Here is an 18,060-nt window from a genome sequence, read left to right as displayed (position 1 = left end):
GAGGTGAGCACCAAACCAGACTTTAACCTCACATCAAGTTTCTTACCAGGATCTGCTCTACTTTGGTCTGAACGTGTTTCCTGTAAGAGGACAGAGGACATGCTGATCAGATCCATCACGAACACCACACAGGGACGTCAGAGCTTCAGAAATTCTAATCCCCATTTTCACACACAAACACTTCCTGCTTCATTGCCCTCACTCAGACTTACGAGATGTTGCTCTTCAGTTTCTGCAGCAGCATGCTGGGCTCAGTGTCACCCTCCCCTGTCTCCAGACCGCCCTGGCCCCGCCGGGAGGCCTCGGCCCGTTGGTGACACTGGTCCTCGGACATCAGGACCAACTAACCAATGCTGTGAAACACCATCTGAGAGAGACACACAGGAAAACGCACACTGTAAGGACAAAAGCAGCAACTGAAGCCAGCTTTGTGGATGCTGTCCAGTCTGGGGCCTGCCGTCTGCCTGCAGCGAGCTCTTTATTCATTTTTTTTTTAAATCTTTGCAGGGTTTGTCTGCAGTTCTCTTCTCAACAAACTCTGCTGTGTGTATTGCAGCCCACTTGTCAACCGATCAAATTGTGTCATCCACGCTCAACAATGTGCAGTCAGGATCTTGGAAGACTGCACGCAGACCCCCCCAATAATGTACATGGACAGACACATTTAAAACCAGCCTGCCCACCTGCAGTTCCTCTGAAGTTCAGCAGAGGGGCCAGCATAGGGTCAGTCCCCACAGACTCCCATAGCTTTCCAGCAGAACTAACCATGTTTAATAAAATATGATGAGACACTAACTGTGTTGAGGAAACAGTTTAGGAACTAATTTGATCAGCTTTGGCCTAAAAATCAACAATTAGTTACTAGGACATCAGGCAGGTGTGGCTCTCAATGCAGTTCACAGTCCTGCTGCAGTCCAGTGTTGGGATCCAGCGGGCCCTGAGGTATCACTGCTGCCCAGCTTTACTATACAGGCCTGCGGGGTCCAGAAACCTCAGAAACCGCCAAACACTTCCCTACTCGGACCCCACTGGGGACTCAGGTTTCACGTCTCGTCCATGCAGGCCCTCGATGCTGATCCAGTTAGAACGGTTTAATTTTACCGTCCAGGTTAAAAAATCTGGATGTAAACAGATGCAATCAACCCACGTTCCGGGTCACAGCTCTGCGGCGGCTGCGCGGCTGGCAGCCCGACCGCGGGCGGTAACGGAGAGACCAACGCCGGCTGTGTTACGGCAATCCCCGGAGCGGGGGAGGAGCAGCACGGAGCCCGCTACCGTTATCGGGAGTCGTCTGTGTGGCCGCAGTGTTTACAGCGCCGGTGGTCATGTGCTGCCATTTACAGCGCGCGCGCGCACATACACACACACGAGCCCAGCTGAACATATTACTCCGAAGCTAGCGGGCTAATCCCGTCCTCCGCGTAGCTACCGGAGGCGGCCCAGACTCGGTGGCTGAGTTGTTCTGAACAGATGTTAGAACCGTTTCACGACTGTCATGCGTGCGTGAATCGGCTCCCGGTTAGGATGCCGGTGATGTTCCGGATAACAGACATATACGGGCTACCTGCATGCTAATCATCATAGGGTGGCTCACAAGCTAAGCTAGTAGCTAACTGATAAGCATTAGCTAGTAAGCGCTGAAACAGCCCGTTAAATCGTTTCAGCGCGATCTTTTTCATTTCCAAATAATTCTTGATAATGATACATAAATTCTGTTATTACTGTATGATCCAACAAGCGAAGCCCGCTTCACTATTTATTTTAAAAAAGAAAAAGAAAGTACCTGAGCCAAGATACAGCAAAATTCCCCTTTTCAGATTTTTTTGTGATTGGACGAGTTTGTTATGTCTGCCTGACTACAAACCCAGCGTCTATTCCCATTGGTCAGTTCTCAAAAATCTACCCAGACACCAAAAGCGGGTTTAATCCTATTCGTCGAGTAGAAATGTTTTTAGAACAGGAATTAATTTGATTGGACGCCTTTTCCTGGTCTGCCCAGTTACAAAATAGACGAATTCTTCTGTCGAATTCTGCATAGCAACAGCGAAAGCGAAACCAGCTAATACAAAACGTAAAATTGACATGCATGTAGAAATGTTAGGAAGAAGCAGGGAGCTCAGGTTCTCAAGTCTGAAATGATCATTTAATATTAATAAACTGAATTCTCATTAACCACATAAAGGATATGGTTAAATATCTCTAATTGCTTAGGGTATAAAATCTACACTACTCTGACAAAATGGGCAAGCAGTCACTTTAATTAAAGGTCAGAAAATAGAGCAAGTACAATCATATAAATATCTTGGGACCATAATAAATGAAAAACTGAACTTTGATCAAAATTGCAAATCAGTTTGTAAAAAGGGTCACCAGCACCTTTATTGCCTTAGGAAACTTGTTCATTTCCACATTGACCAAAAATTTTTAACTTTGTTTTATCGTTCTTTTATTGAGTCTGTTTTATCCTTTTGTTTGGTGGCATGGTTTGGTCAGACCTCTGTCACAGAGAAAAACTCTCTAAATCAGATAGTGAGATGGTCCAGTCGTCTGATAGGTGAGCCACAGTCTTGTTTAGCCTCCCTGTACTCTAAGCAGGTACAGAGGATGGCTTTATCAATCCTTAATAATGGTTCCCATCCTCTAAGGGGTGAATTTCAGCTTCTTCCCTCAGGACGGAGGTTTCTATTTCCGAGATGCAGGACAAAGCGTTATAAAAATAGCTTTGTCCCCGTTGCTGTCACTGAATTAAATAAGAACTGTTTTTGATTCGAAATATTAAAGTATGTGTCACAGTGAGTTTTATATATTTACTAGGTATGTGTGTTTTTAAAGGGATGTCAAATGCTGTCATTTTTCTGTAAAGCAAATTTACCTTGCCTTTAGGTATAAATAAAGTTACCTTACCTTACCTTACCTTACCTGGTTTACACCCAATGTCATTTACCCATTATATTGTATATTGTATAGCTTTCTTGTTATATGTAAAATTGTATTGTATTTATTTAAATTTTTACTTTTTAATTATTTTACCTGCATTTTTTAATCACTCTTATATTTAAATGTTCATTTGCTATTTTATCTAGGGATCGAGAGTAACGTAGTTTCTATTCTCTGTATGTCCTGTACATGTGGCAGAATTGACAATAAAGTTGACTTTGACTTTGACTTGATCTGTTTTTTGCCTACAAACCCCAAGAATTTTATTGTGGATAAAAGATTAATTAAAAAAAAACACATTAGAATAAAGTCAACCATTCAAATGCCATGCTATGGTAAAACTATGTTGAACAGCTGATGCAAATCAGTGATTCTACTTTTACTGAGGACATATTTAGCTGTTTAATCTTCAAGGAAAACAGCTCTTTATTTTGTCACATGAATTTTCCATCATACAAAAGAGAAAGTACACAGAGTAAACAGGAACAGACAGGAAGAGAAAGGTTTGTTAGTGATGCTGAAACCCCTGCCTCTCGTCTTCATTCAAACGTGCTGCAGAGAAACATGAACACAAACATTAGTCACATCTACAGATTGCAAATAAAGCTTTGTTCACGCTGCTTACATATGACTGCTCACCCAACCATCCAGGCTGTCATGTTGTAAAGTTTGCAGACGACACAGCTGTGGTTGGTTGCTTCAGAAACGATGAGACCGGCTACAGGAAGGAGGTGGAACACTTGGAGGACTGGTGCAGGAAAAACAATCTCTGCTTAAATGACAAGAAGACGAAGGAGAAGATTGTGGACTTGAGGAGGAGAAGACACACACACACACACACACACCCCTGCACGTTGGAGGATCTGCACTCTAAGTAGTACCCAGCTACAAGTACCTGGGTATGTACCTAGATAGCAACCTTACCTGGAAAAACACTTCCAGCCTGATCAGGAAGGCTCACCAGAGGCTCTACTTCCTGAGGCAGATGAGATGTGTGGGAATCTCCTTTTACAGATGTGCGGTGGAGAGTGTTCTGTGCTCTGGCATCAACGTGTGGCACAGAAACTGCACTGAGGCAGAGAGGAAAGCTCTACACAGGGTGGTGAAGGAGGCAGTGTCCCAACCATCACAGACATATACACCTCCAGATGCAAGACGAGGGCCACCTGTATAGTGAAGGACCCCACTCACCCAGCACACTCACTTCTTGTCCCGCTCCCCTCAAGCAGGAGGCTGAGGAGCATTAAATGCAAAACCACCAGACTGAGAAACAGCTTCATTCCAGAAGCTGTGAGACTTTCTCGATACATAAATGGACAAGAACTGATATTGTAGTACCTTAACCACTACTGACACCGTCACTTTATCAGTGCTGGACATCATGGTCGTTTGCTGCTGTATCTATACTCCATACTGGTACTCAGGTTTTTGCACTATTTATTTGTTATTCTGTTTCTTTCACTCCGGGACCGTGTGCACATCATTTCATTCCACCTCATGTAAACATGTGATGCGAATGACAATAAAGAATCCTTGAATTCTGTTCATCTGGACGTAGCGTTTTCAGTGGGAGAAACGTTTCGTCATCATCCTGGTGACTTCTTCGGTCTCAGCTGACTGCAGGTTTCCCCAACCTTATAAACAGTACATTTTCATAATATTGGGGAAACCTGCAGTCAGCTCAGACTAGCTAGCAAGCGCTGAAACAGCCCGCTCTTTCTCATTTCCAAATAATTCTTGATAATGATACATAAACCCAGCGTCTATTCCCATTGGTCAGTTCTCAAAAATCTACCCAGTCACCAAAAGCAGGTTTAATCCTATTCGTTGAGTAGAAAGGAGGCTGAGGTCTTTTAACATCTGCAGGAAGCTCCTGAGGATGTTTTACCAGTCGGTGGTTGCTGGAGTACTTTTCTATGCTGTGGTGTGCTGGGGGAGCAGCACAGCAAAGAAGGACTCATCCAGGCTGGAGAAACTGATCAGGAGGGCTAGCTCTGTGGTCGGCATGAAGCTGGACACTCTGGTGACAGTGGCAGAGAAAAGGACATTAAAGAAACTGATGGACATTATGAACAATGCTGGGCATCCTCTGCACACGGCCATAAACAACCAGAAGAGTCTGTTCAGTGACAGGTTGCTTCTCCCCAAGACAAGAACTAACAGACTTAAAAACTCCTTTGTCCCACACGCCATCAGACTGTTTAACTCCTCTCTGGAGGGGAGAGGGAGGGGAAACAGGAGGACAAAGGAGGGGGGAACAACTAAGCTGTAGTGCCTCTTCACCTCACTGTACAATACCTTGTGCAATACTTTTTGTAAATAGTCAACAGTGCAATAGACTCAATACTTGAAATGTGCAATTCACTTGTATTTTTATTTTTTATTCCTATTTATTCTATTTATCCCCTTTGTATATTTTATTTATATTTGTCTCTGTATTTATATATGTGTGTGTGTGTGTGTGTGTGTGTGTGTGTGTGTATATATATATATATATATATATATATATAACAATTCTGTAACTGTAACTTCGGTCGTTGCTGTGCTTTTTGGAAGTCGAATTTCCCAGAGGAACCCACCCGAGGGATTAATAAAGTTCTATCTTATCTCTTATCTTAAATGTTTTTAGAACAGAAATTAATTTGATTGGACGCCTTTTCCTGGTTTGCCCAGTTACAAAATAGACAAATTTTTCTGTCAAATTCTGCGTAGCAGCAGCAAAAGCGAAACCAACTCAAACAAAACAAAGTTGACATGCATGTAGAAGTGTTAGGAAGAAGCAGGGAGCTCAGGTTCTCCAGTCTGAGCATTTTATAATAACTGAATTCCCATTAACCACAAAGGATGTGGTTAAAATATTTACACGATCTCAAATTTCTTAGAGTAAATAATGCTTTTTCCCTACAAACCCCAAGAATTTTAATGTGGATAAAAGACTAATTCCAAAAAGTAAAAAAAACAAAACCCCCATTAACCTCCTTTTTTTTTTTTTTTTTTTTTTTGGCCTGTCCCGTTTGGCTCTTTTGCATCAGAATTGTTGTCTAAAGGCAAAGAAAGATGCCCAACGGATTTACTTTACCAAACTGACCATCCCAGCCTTGCCGTAATGGTCCATTTGATTCACCTTTTATTGTTTATTTTATTTTCACTTACTGAATATGGGACAGACTTGACTGGGGGAAAGAAGGGGAGAAAGAAAGAGGGAAAGAGAAACAGCTGAGAAGAGGGACGGGGGAGAAGGGCAAAAAACAAAACCTCCTGGGTTTTAAATGCACTTTAGAACACACATGCATCAACATTACAATGAGCGGGTGGAGGGAGGTTTGGAGTCTTCTCTCACCCCCATTCTCTGCGACCTGCTGGAGCAGGGGGGCTAGGACTAGGAGGAGGAGTTGGCCGTCCGACTGCGGTCTGGAGTGTGGAGCCTTCCTGCTGCTGCAGAGTCGGGGCGGTCTGCCTCCCCCCACCGCAGGGAAAAGGGAAACACCACCTGGGTCTGGGTGCAGTTCCCCCCTCCAGGGGCGGGGGCACCTAGACCCGGTTTGTAGAGTACGCTTGGGGAGTGTGATTGTGTGTACAGCGTCTCTTTATGTCTGTCTCCACGTTGGTTGAGTGTGGAGTAAGTGCATATGAGAGCATGAGGGTGGGAATGGATGTTTGTGTCTGTGTGTGCCTGTGTGTCTGTGTCTATATGTCAGGTTGGGTATCAGACGCCACCTCTCTGGGGACATCTCAGGCCCTCCAAAGTTTGGAGGCCTATCTCCCCCTACCACCACTTCCCCTGCCAGTGGCGGACTCCCTCAGACATCGGTGCGTTGGTGGTTCTTTGTGTCCGGGGATGGGCGTCCAGGTACACACCGGCTCACTGCTTGGCGGCCGCTTATCGGGGCCTGGAGCCTGGGGCTCGCTCGGGCCACTTCGGAGGTGGGGTGCCCCCGGCCTCTCGGCCTGGGGCTCGGTCACTCAGGCGCAGCTGGCTGCCGGCGGAGCTCATGGGCGGGTCACTGCAACCCCCCCTGGCTTCTGCTCCGCGGCTGCTGAGTGAGCCCTCATCTGGGACTCTCCTCAGCTCTTTCTGGGACAGTGGCGCAGCTGCCCCTCTGTTGGTCTTCCTTGGTCTCTTGTGTTCTGGGGGCCTCTGGATGTCTGGAGTTTTGATCTGCTCCACACCTGCTTCACGCCCTGGAGGACGGGGCTGTGGCCCCCCCACACCCTCTAGCAGATTATTACATGAAGGAACCTTTTAAAAACAAGCGCGTCCATGCTCACAGGTGTACACACGGGTGATCACACCCACAAACTACACCCTTTTTGGCTCCTACCTCAAAGCACACTGTGTTCTGTTGATCTTATGTGCTGCACAATAATGTTTAATATTTAGTATTTACTGTCATATTCCCATATATCATTGTGATGTTGTTTATTCTATTACTCTTGTTCTCTTCTGCTTGCTTTCTTTTTTCTTTCTCAGCAGGTGATCCAGGTGATTGATATATGCATTTTTTTTTCTCTGCCCGTTCTGTTGGTTTTTGTCTTTTGCCCTTCCCCATTAACTTCCTAGGACCTGGCGTCCACATATGTGGACATCACATTTTGGGTTATTTAGACCAAAATACTCAATTTTCCTCTACATATCCACTTACAAGGACATTATACTGGTTGTGTTCTATCAACATTTTAAACAAATATCCTCATATGTGGCTCTCATTTTTCTTAGAAACAAAAATTAGGTTTTAAAAAATCTGGTAATTCTTTGTATTTACATTCATCGGGTCCCAATCAGCCCAAATTTCAAAGAGATATTAAAAATGCTGCTGTGGAAGAGTTCGGGTCTTAGGAGGTTAAAATAAATTAAACTCTTTAAACCAACGTGCAGTAGTAAAAATCTGTGGAACAGCTGATATAAATCAGTGATTCTACTTTTACTGAGGACAAATTTAACTGTTTCATCTGAAGATAATCTTCAATAATCTGCAGATGACAAATAAACCAAGGAAAACAGCTCTCTTTATTTCTTACATTTATTTTCCATCATACAAAAGAGAAAGTACAGAGTAAACTGGAGCAAACAGGAGGAGAAGGGTTTGTTAGTGATGCTGAGACCGCTGCCACTTCTCTTCATTCAAACCCGCTGCAGAGAAACATGAAGAAAAATGTCAGTCACATCTACAGATTGTAAATAAAGCTTTGTTTGTATCTGATCAACATTTTCATTACAGTGAAGTCAGGTGTTCTGCTTGGTTATGCTATCGACATATTGGTGGTGGTTACTCTCAGAAACAGTTTTTAAACTTGGAGGAAAAATCCCTAACTCTTCCTCGTCTTCTGACCTTTGACCCTACCTGACCATGTGGGCTATGTCCCAGTTGGTTTCAGAAGACAGGGGTCCGAGGATCTCCACGCCCTCTTCGGTGACGATAGCGATCTCGTGCTGAAATGAAACAGAAATAAAATTGTTACTTTCTCCGGATGGCGTCCAGTACACCTGAGTGTGCGCGGCGGTGCGACTTACTCTGTTGTAGGAGCGAGCATCTCTGTAGTACAACACCTTGAGGCACCGCTCCACCAGTTCCCGTGCCTCCTGTTTGGTGATCTCCACCTTGTTCTCCACCACCTCCCTCATCAGAGGCTGCACACAGATTCAACACAGCTTTACTGGCACATGTCCAAACTCAGCACAAACACTCCATCACTGGTCTCTACGGTAACGCTCTAATGCCTCAACTGTTAGTCAGCCGTATGACCACACCTTAAAAACCTTTAGACATGATTAACCTTCTAAAGCCAGCAGAGCGTTACAGCTGAAACTCACCTGAGCCAAGTATGCACCAAAGCCTGTAGCCACTGTGGGAGCCTCATAAGCCACGCCCAGTTTATCCACGTAACCTAGGAAACTGGAGAGAAGGAAGGCGGCAACCTGGTGAGAGAAGAGCTACTTCCCATTTCAGGTTCACCTCTAACAGGTAAACATGCTGAAATGCATCGTGGGAGTTATATACTTCTTTCTTTTTTTTAAAAAAACCGCCGTATCCATGAGCACCAAAAACATAAAACATTAAAGAAACAAAACTGACCTAGAACTAAAAAACAGGCGGTAACAAATACGAATGCAGCTTGACTGGTCTGACCCCAACCACCCCCCCACCCAGAGTCTCACCTCTCCCCGTTGTAGAAGCCGCCGATGACTACGGTATTCCACAGTGGGTTCATGCGGCTGCGGCGGTTGTACATGACGCGGGTGAGCCACGAGTGCACGGCCTTTGGGCTGTAGCTGTGCCCGTCACCTAGCAACTCCTCATCGATACTGACGGAAAACGACACCAGTGAGATGGGAAGGGGGATGTACAAGTGTGTGTATGTGAGTGTGCACATACGTGTGTGTGTGCACGCGCTTACACCATCTGCTCGATGACCTGTTTCAGGTGTTGGTAGTCGGCGTAGTCGCCCGAGGCTCCCAGGATGGTGCTGTTGTTCACCTGTGGAGGAAACACCAATATTAAAGTTGCTGAAAGAAGCAGTCGGTCAGCTGACCTCTGCTGGTGGTGGCATCACCTTCATGAGGCGGGAGATGTTCCTGAAGCGAGCCAGAGAGCCATACGAGCCCAGCATGTCTGCGGCGATCACCACCCCGCCAGTGAATTTCACACCAAGTACCGACGTTCCTGTAACCATCGGGTTCCTGTGGAAGGAGGACGGGGCACGGTTACTTTAAACAAGTCCAATGGTGGTGTAATTAGCCTGTGCGATGGAACATGTGAAAACCCAGAGGGCAGAGATCATGTCCTACTGAGAGGACATCTCAGCTGGCCCTGGCATGCCTCGATGTTCCCCCAGATAAGCTGGGGCCATTGCCCCGTGGCTCGACTTCAACTAAGCAAAAGAAAATACCTAGATGCTTTACTGTCTCGATATTTTAGATGTAGAACTTTTATTGAAGTGGTTGTCATGAATTTTTGAACAGTGTGCATCGTTACTAATGCACGGCACAACACACAAACAACACGCATGTTTCTTCGTTGTCTGGACTGTGTGTGTGTATAGATATGTATATTCTAACACACATACATTGTGAACTTATATATTTCACAATGCACGATGAAAGGTGTCACACAGTTAAGCAGCATGATTCTGCCTTTGTCCAGTTAATGGTCGTCAATTTTAACTTGCTATCGAAGTGATTCTTACTTTTAGACTAGCCTAATCTTTCTCCTCTTTTACTCAGCTAAGAAACTAGTTGCCAGGAACACGCCTACATGTAACAGAAAATAACTATGCTACCCACAATCCTCTGCTTAAACGTCTGATTGGTGGAGGGCACAGTTACCTTGGAAGTGATAATACACACACACAGTATGATCTGAACAGAAAGGACTTGGCTAAAGGAGGTCAGAGGTCATTCTCATGGGAGCAGTAGTTCATTCGCCTGTAGCCACTCTGATTGGTTAGTTTCTAAAGCATCACTCTGTTGATAAACAGAGTAAATTGCGCCCTGTGGATAACGCGTCTGCTCTCAGTCACCCACCCGTTACCATGGTGACGTAAGCAGACGCACCCTCAGGATGCTGAAAGCTCTGCATGGACAAGCCTGGCTGTATTTCCCGTAAACCTCCACACTGCAGTGACAGATCACTGACGCCTGTCCTCGAGTATTGCTGCCTGGGTCACAATTTTAACCCTGTTAACTCTGAGTGCACGTCCCAAGATGGCGCTAGTGCCAGCAAACAGCAGTGAAGCTGCTCGAGGAACGGGTCCACCCAACTCAACCAAACCTGTTGTTGAAACACCGCACGAGAGTTCAGGCGGACTCAGGTGTGACCCGCGGGTCTCCCGTCGGCGCTGACGTTACTCAGCGGAAAGGACGGAGAATACCCAGCGTTTAAATCAGTGTAACCCGGCAGTTAGCTTAGCATTAGCTAGCCTCCTCCATGATGATGCAGCACTCAAACCGAAACCCCGGCACCGGGACCGGCCCCGGAGCAGGACCGCGGCTCACTCACAGTGTGTGTCGGACCGGTCCACAAGCTGTGCCTGCCCCGCTACTGCTGCTCCCGGGGAAGGAGTAAAAGTGTCCCGGCTTCGGACCGTCCTCCCACAGACTCAACTTCATTCTACCAGACTCCATGTTAGATACTGCCGGAAGTGACGACAACGGCCCTTCTTTTAGGCGATTAGCCGGTTTGATGTCACAGGATGGCGTTTTACCGCCGCCTACTAACGGGAGGAAACAATACAGCGCGTCAGTAGTGAACCTGAACTAAAGTCTTAAAATATTCTAAAACCATAAATTTTAACTGGAATAATTTCTTAAAATTATAATAAAAGAAAAAACAATTAAAAAACCAGCAGTTTACTGGTGTTTCCTGTGTTGCTGCCTCATTCTGATTGTGCTGTTGTTGATTTACCTTTAATTTGAAGATAATGAAAAAGAATATCTTTAAATAGCTTATCTCTGCTCTGATTTAATAACACACAGTGGCAGAGATAAATACTTCAACATCTGTCTTTCCCAAGTCTGAAAAAATGTGAAGTAGATTCAGATTCTAAATGTGAAAAGGAAAATAATTGTGGACGCAGCCAACTTTTGAGATGAAATTCAGAATAATTTAGAAATACTAAACTGCAACAAATACAGACTCAAGAGAATGCTATTTCTGAAGCGCAAAACCTTACTGAGTATAGGAGACGGTGACGAGCCAAGGTTCCAGAGAGGGAGGTTTGCCAGGTTGGTAAGCTGAAGGAGGTGAGATATCTGACCTTTTTTTTAAAACTGTAAACATACAAACACGAACATACACGCCGAAAAGGAAGGAACAAGAGGTCATGGGATGATTATTAACAAAATCAAGTACAATAGTTACTTTTGCAGTAAAAGTTAGAAGCAAAATTGTATGATCCAACTGTACAATCTCACCTAGTCTGCTTCAAGAGCCAAACGATAACACCATTTCTCCCACATTTTCTTCCTGGGTCCTTTGGAGCCTTATAGCACATGTCATTTGCTCTAATGCATGTAACTGTTTCATAACAAAAATAAATAAAATGCCTGTTAAGGGGCATTTCTGAAGCCAGCACTTTGTGATGGCTTTTTTGTTGGCTGCTGACATAACTTTCAGAAGGTATTTATCTGTACTGTTCAAGTGATCTGAAACAAGTTTTGCCATGTTGTGGAAAAAGAATGACCAGTAGGACAAGCGAGAAAATGCCCTGAGCGGTGCAGTAAAACAATGGGCTCAAACGCCTTTTCCTCTCCTTCAGGGTCAACCGCAAGCACCGACTCTGCATGGGCTCCACTGGTGGCTGAAGAGAAGAGTGGGCGGTGTGGGGACGGACAACAGAGGTGAACTAGGTGCCTTATGGGCCTTGTAGTTCTTTTCAGCTTCCCTTTGCCTCAGGCAGTTGTCAATCGTGAAAGTAAGGGAGGTTAATTCCTCAAAAGAAGCAGGTTCACTGGTCTTTCATCTGGTCATTTAGTGCCTGCAAAAATACAGCCCACTGTGATGGTACTCATAACCATTCAATGATCATTGATCAATGATCATGGCAGTTTGCATAGAATAATCCTTTAATTGTCCCACAAGGGGAAATTTGGTTGTAACAGTAGCAAAAACACACATATACAAAAAGAACAGGACACAGGTGAGAAACACAACTTTAACATATTTACATCGTTACATACATAGTTACCAAAGCAGAGTCCTGTACAGTTATTAAAACTAAAGTACAGATAAGTGGCAAACAGAGCAGGATACTGAAAGATGTTTAAAGATTTAAGAATATTTAGAATAATTAGAAAAGTGCAGATTGTGTGATTGTACCTGTGCATTAAAAAGTAAACGTGTAACTTCCAAAAAGTTAGCGTATATAAGCTGAGAAAAGTAATATGCACCTATAACAGTAGCAGTTGTTCGGTTGATTAGTGCAGTTACAGCGCTGATGTAAACATCTATGCTTGTTGGGAGCAGTTCTGATTGTACAGTCTGACAGCTGCAGGGAGGAAGGAAACGCTCCTTCATGCATCGAGGATGCAGCAGTCGGTGACTGAAGCAGCTCTGCAGCAACACTTACATGGGGCCATTCTTCAGGTCGAGGTTGGGCAGCAGAGGCATGTTGAGGACCGTCTTCCTCCTGATGCTGCTGTAACAGTACGTTTCAGCGGGTTAAGGAAGGCTAAAGGTTACTCCTGGCATTCCTGACCTTAGACTGGGTTCAGGTTTTCTGCACTTTTAATCTGAAAGGATATTTGGACTGTCCTCGGCCTCCGAGCCGTCTCGCTTTGATGTTGGGAAAAATGTCTCTGATGATCTTCCCAAAGTTGGCGGCGCTCAGAGGACGCTGCTGCAGGTTCTCACAGTACCTCCTGCAGGACAGACAGACGCACAGTCAGGAAAGCATCGGAGCGCCATGGCAACCAGATCTATGTCAAACCACCCTTGTTACAAGGTCACTGTGTGTGTGTGTGATTTCTGACTTGTAGGTCTCGTAGACGTCCTGTTTGGGCAGGCAGGTGTCTGAATGCTCCTCCAGGTGACTGCGGATCCAGTTACAGGTGTGAAGCTGGTCGGCCGTGTTAAATGAACTCGAATCGCTGCCGCTGAGAACACAAATTCAAGATTTACAGAGGTTCACCGTTTCTGACAGAAAAACGACGAATCACAAACTATCAGGATAAAAAACAAAGGAGCAAAATGGAGAAGCAACGTCACCTTTTGTCTCCAGAACTCGGTCCAGAGGGCAGCTGCAGGTACAGGTACAACTTGTCATTGTCAGAGAAACGCTGAACATCTTGCTGTTGAAAAAAACCCCACAGTGAATGAACCAGACCTGAGGTGAGCACCAAACCAGACTTTAACCTCACATCAAGTTTCTTACCAGGATCTGCTCTACTTTGGTCTGAACGTGTTTCCTGTAAGAGGACAGAGGACATGCTGATCAGATCCATCACGAACACCACACAGGGACGTCAGAGCTTCAGAAATTCTAATCCCCATTTTCACACACAAACACTTCCTGCTTCATTGCCCTCACTCAGACTTACGAGATGTTGCTCTTCAGTTTCTGCAGCAGCATGCTGGGCTCAGTGTCACCCTCCCCTGTCTCCAGACCGCCCTGGCCCCGCCGGGAGGCCTCGGCCCGTTGGTGACACTGGTCCTCGGACATCAGGACCAACTAACCAATGCTGTGAAACACCATCTGAGAGAGACACACAGGAAAACGCACACTGTAAGGACAAAAGCAGCAACTGAAGCCAGCTTTGTGGATGCTGTCCAGTCTGGGGCCTGCCGTCTGCCTGCAGCGAGCTCTTTATTCATTTTTTTTTTAAATCTTTGCAGGGTTTGTCTGCAGTTCTCTTCTCAACAAACTCTGCTGTGTGTATTGCAGCCCACTTGTCAACCGATCAAATTGTGTCATCCACGCTCAACAATGTGCAGTCAGGATCTTGGAAGACTGCACGCAGACCCCCCCAATAATGTACATGGACAGACACATTTAAAACCAGCCTGCCCACCTGCAGTTCCTCTGAAGTTCAGCAGAGGGGCCAGCATAGGGTCAGTCCCCACAGACTCCCATAGCTTTCCAGCAGAACTAACCATGTTTAATAAAATATGATGAGACACTAACTGTGTTGAGGAAACAGTTTAAGAACTAATTTGATCAGCTTTGGCCTAAAAATCAACAATTAGTTACTAGGACATCAGGCAGGTGTGGCTCTCAATGCAGTTCACAGTCCTGCTGCAGTCCAGTGTTGGGATCCAGCGGGCCCTGAGGTATCACTGCTGCCCAGGCACATACACACACGCACGAGCCCAGCTGAACATATTAGTGATGGGATTTCCGGCTCTTTTTAGAGATCCGGCTCTTTCGGTTCGGCTCACTAAAAAGAGCCGGCTCTTTCGGCTCCGAACCGGCTCTTCAGGTTGTTTTGTTGCTTTAATTTATTTATTATTAACAATAATATAAAATTATGCACAAAAAGAATTACTAACGTAAAACAAAGTGGTTTTATTTATATACCGGTATGTTTATATATAAATATATGCGGTGGCCCCTAGAGACAAAACACGTACAAACTCCGAAAAACATTTCTAGCATGAACTGAACTTCCAAAGCAGAGCTACTAGATCACTTAAATTACACAATTGAAAGCATGTGTGTATTGTTTGTGTATTTATACACAGGCACTCATATATATTCAAATAATTTAAAAAAAAGTTCATTTACCTGTTACTACCACACACCAAATCCGGTTGTTGGTACTTGCTGGCTTGTGTAGTCACAAGATACCAAAAGCTCCACACTGCGCCCAGCATCCTGGAGCACTTCTGTTGTCTTTTGTACGTGTTTTGAGTTTTTATGTGCTTCTGAGTTTTTACATGCTTCGGAGTTTGTACGTGTTTTGGAGTTTGCACATGCATCAGAGTTCGTACGTGATTTGAAGTTTGTATGTGCTTTGTCTGTAGGGGCCACCGTAAATATACTTTTATTTATTCACTCCACATAAAATGTAATAAATAAATCATATAATACAAAAATCAACTATTCACATTTCAACTTTTAACTATTTAAATTTTCAGCTTTTTCCTTTTACAAATTTAAAGTGAAAACAACACAAAACACTGCAAACCACAACCCAATTAAATATAAATTAAAATATCAAAACAAAAAGAACATGCATATTCTCTGTCATATGGGCCTGGATGAATAAACTTTCTGAATCCTTTATCATCTGCAACCGAAAATAGTTGTGGATGATTACTATACCTTTCTAATGTCACGTTTTTGTCCCTGGCTCTCTTTCTCTCTCTCTCTCTCTCTCCCTCTGGCTCTGTTCCTGCTACTGAGTGTAACTACCGCCCCTCCCCCCTCTGCCCAGCGTAAAGCACAAGGCTCACGTGGAGGCGAGAGAGAGAGGGTGAGAGAAAGAAAAAGAAAAAAAACCCCACGTGACGGCTCGCGATAAGGAGCCGGCTCGCGTCGTTCACGTCAAAGAGTCGGCTCTAAGAGCCATTTCGTTCGCGAACGACCCATCACTAGAACATATTACTCCGAAGCTAGTGGGCTAATGCCGTCCTCCGCGTTAGCTACCGGAGGCGGCCCAGACTCGGTGGCTGAGTTGTTCTGAACAGATGTTAGAACCGTTTCACGACTGTCACGCGTGCGTGAATCGGCTCCCGGTTAGGATGCCGGTGATGTTCCGGATAACAGACATATACGGGCTACCTGCATGCTAATCATCATAGGGTGGCTCACAAGCTAAGCTAGTAGCTAACTGATAAGCATTAGCTAGTAAGCGCTGAAACAGCCCGTTAAATTGTTTCAGCGCGATCTTTTTCATTTCCAAATAATTCTTGATAATGATACATAAATTCTGTTATTACTGGATGATCCGAAAAGCGAAGCCAGCTTCACTATTTATTTTAAAAAAGAAAGTACCTGAGCCAAGATACAGCAAAATTCCCCTTTTCAGATTTTTTTGTGATTGGACGAGTTTGTTATGTCTGCCTGACTACAAACCCAGCGTCTATTCCCATTGGTCAGTTCTCAAAAATCTACCCAGACACCAAAAGCGGGTTTAATCCTATTCGTCGAGTAGAAATGTTTTTAGAACAGGAATTAATTTGATTGGACGCCTTTTCCTGGTCTGCCCAGTTACAAAATAGACGAATTCTTCTGTCGAATTCTGCATAGCAACAGCGAAAGCGAGACCGGCTCAGACAAAACGTAAAATTGACATGCATGTAGAAATGTTAGGAAGAAGCAGGGAGCTCAGGTTCTCCAGTCTGAAATGATCATCTAATATTAATAAACGGAATTCTCATTAACCACATAAAGGATATGGTTAAATATTATCTCAAATTTCTTAGGGTAAAAAATCTGTTTTTTTGCCTACAAACCCAAGAATTTTATTGTGGATAAAAGATTAATTTAAAAAAAAAACACATTAGAATAAAGTCAACCATTCAAATGCCATGCTATGGTAAAACTATGTTGAACAGCTGATGCAAATCAGTGATTCTACTTTTACTGAGGACATATTTAGCTGTTTAATCTTCAAGGAAAACAGCTCTTTATTTTGTCACATGAATTTTCCATCATACAAAAGAGAAAGTACACAGAGTAAACAGGAACAGACAGGAAGAGAAAGGTTTGTTAGTGATGCTGAAACCCCTGCCTCTCGTCTTCATTCAAACGTGCTGCAGAGAAACATGAACACAAACATTAGTCACATCTACAGATTGCAAATAAAGCTTTGTTCACGCTGCTTACATATGACTGCTCACCCAACCATCCAGGCTGTCATGTTGTAAAGTTTGCAGACGACACAGCTGTGGTTGGTTGCTTCAGAAACGATGAGACCGGCTACAGGAAGGAGGTGGAACACTTGGAGGACTGGTGCAGGAAAAACAATCTCTGCTTAAATGACAAGAAGACGAAGGAGAAGATTGTGGACTTGAGGAGGAGAAGACACACACACACACACACACACACCCCTGCACGTTGGAGGATCTGCACTCTAAGTAGTACCCAGCTACAAGTACCTGGGTATGTACCTAGATAGCAACCTTACCTGGAAAAACACTTCCAGCCTGATCAGGAAGGCTCACCAGAGGCTCTACTTCCTGAGGCAGATGAGATGTGTGGGAATCTCCTTTTACAGATGTGCGGTGGAGAGTGTTCTGTGCTCTGGCATCAACGTGTGGCACAGAAACTGCACTGAGGCAGAGAGGAAAGCTCTACACAGGGTGGTGAAGGAGGCAATGTCCCAACCATCACAGACATATACACCTCCAGATGCAAGACGAGCTCAGGGAGCTCAGGTTCTCCAGTCTGAGCATTTTATAATAACTGAATTCTCATTAACCACATAAAGGATGTGGTTAAAATATTTACACGATCTCAAATTTCTTAGAGTAAATAATGCTTTTTCCCTACAAACCCCAAGACTTTTAATGTGGATAAAAGACTAATTCCAAAAAGTAAAAAAACAAAACCCCCATTAACCTCTTCAGAACCTGGCGTCCACATATGTGGACATCACATTTTGGGTTATTTAGACCAAAATACTCAATTTTCCTCTACATATCCACTTACAAGGACATTATACTGGTTGTGTTCTATCAACAT

At 44.4% G+C, this 18,060-nt stretch overlaps 3 protein-coding genes across 8 annotated transcripts in view; all 3 read right to left on the bottom strand.

The window, feature by feature from the left end:
- The window catches only part of rfx5 (regulatory factor X, 5), an 11,131-nt gene extending 9,251 nt beyond the window's left edge, over positions 1 to 1,880 (bottom strand). The window contains exons 1-3 of one of the 3 annotated variants that reach the window (XM_026156518.2): positions 1,784 to 1,880; positions 213 to 367; positions 47 to 80 (exon numbers count right to left, since the gene is read on the bottom strand). In XM_026156518.2, coding sequence (XP_026012303.1) covers positions 47 to 80; positions 213 to 334 — 156 coding nt within the window. In that variant the 5' untranslated portion in view covers positions 335 to 367; positions 1,784 to 1,880. Of the gene's footprint in view, positions 1 to 46; positions 81 to 212; positions 368 to 683; positions 842 to 862; positions 1,737 to 1,783 lie in introns of those variants that run through there. The other 2 variants (XM_026156520.2, XM_026156519.2) reach the window with 2 other exon arrangements.
- Positions 1,881 to 7,944: 6,064 nt separating this feature from the next.
- On the bottom strand, positions 7,945 to 11,138 carry psmb4 (proteasome 20S subunit beta 4). Its single transcript, XM_026156633.2, has 8 exons — positions 10,935 to 11,138; positions 9,490 to 9,616; positions 9,334 to 9,413; positions 9,095 to 9,241; positions 8,750 to 8,831; positions 8,450 to 8,566; positions 8,280 to 8,368; positions 7,945 to 8,068 (listed from the first exon to the last, which is right to left on the bottom strand). Exons 1-8 carry the CDS (start codon positions 11,057 to 11,059, stop codon positions 8,056 to 8,058), a joined length of 780 nt encoding a protein of 259 aa, XP_026012418.2. The 5' UTR covers positions 11,060 to 11,138; the 3' UTR covers positions 7,945 to 8,055.
- A 1,343-nt stretch (positions 11,139 to 12,481) lies between these two features.
- On the bottom strand, positions 12,482 to 16,465 carry LOC113014851 (DNA-binding protein RFX5-like). 4 transcript variants are annotated; one of them, XM_026156628.2, is made up of 7 exons: positions 16,369 to 16,465; positions 13,973 to 14,127; positions 13,807 to 13,840; positions 13,641 to 13,723; positions 13,406 to 13,528; positions 13,178 to 13,294; positions 12,482 to 13,083 (listed from the first exon to the last, which is right to left on the bottom strand). In XM_026156628.2, exons 2-7 carry the CDS (start codon positions 14,092 to 14,094, stop codon positions 12,999 to 13,001), a joined length of 564 nt encoding a protein of 187 aa, XP_026012413.2. In that variant the 5' UTR covers positions 14,095 to 14,127; positions 16,369 to 16,465; the 3' UTR covers positions 12,482 to 12,998. The 4 variants fall into 4 exon arrangements, with proteins under 4 accessions (XP_026012413.2, XP_080152314.1, XP_026012415.2 ...); XM_080296188.1 differs by lacking the exon at positions 16,369 to 16,465 and adding an exon at positions 15,697 to 16,366; XM_026156630.2 differs by lacking the exon at positions 16,369 to 16,465 and adding an exon at positions 15,157 to 15,297.
- Positions 16,466 to 18,060: the final 1,595 nt, after the last annotated feature.

Source organism: Astatotilapia calliptera, chromosome 22 (genome assembly GCF_964374335.1).
Source record: "Astatotilapia calliptera chromosome 22, fAstCal68.1, whole genome shotgun sequence".
NCBI lineage: Eukaryota > Metazoa > Chordata > Actinopteri > Cichliformes > Cichlidae > Astatotilapia > Astatotilapia calliptera.
Note: the sequence above shows the minus strand (reverse complement) of the source record. Positions and strands in the feature narration are given on the sequence as shown.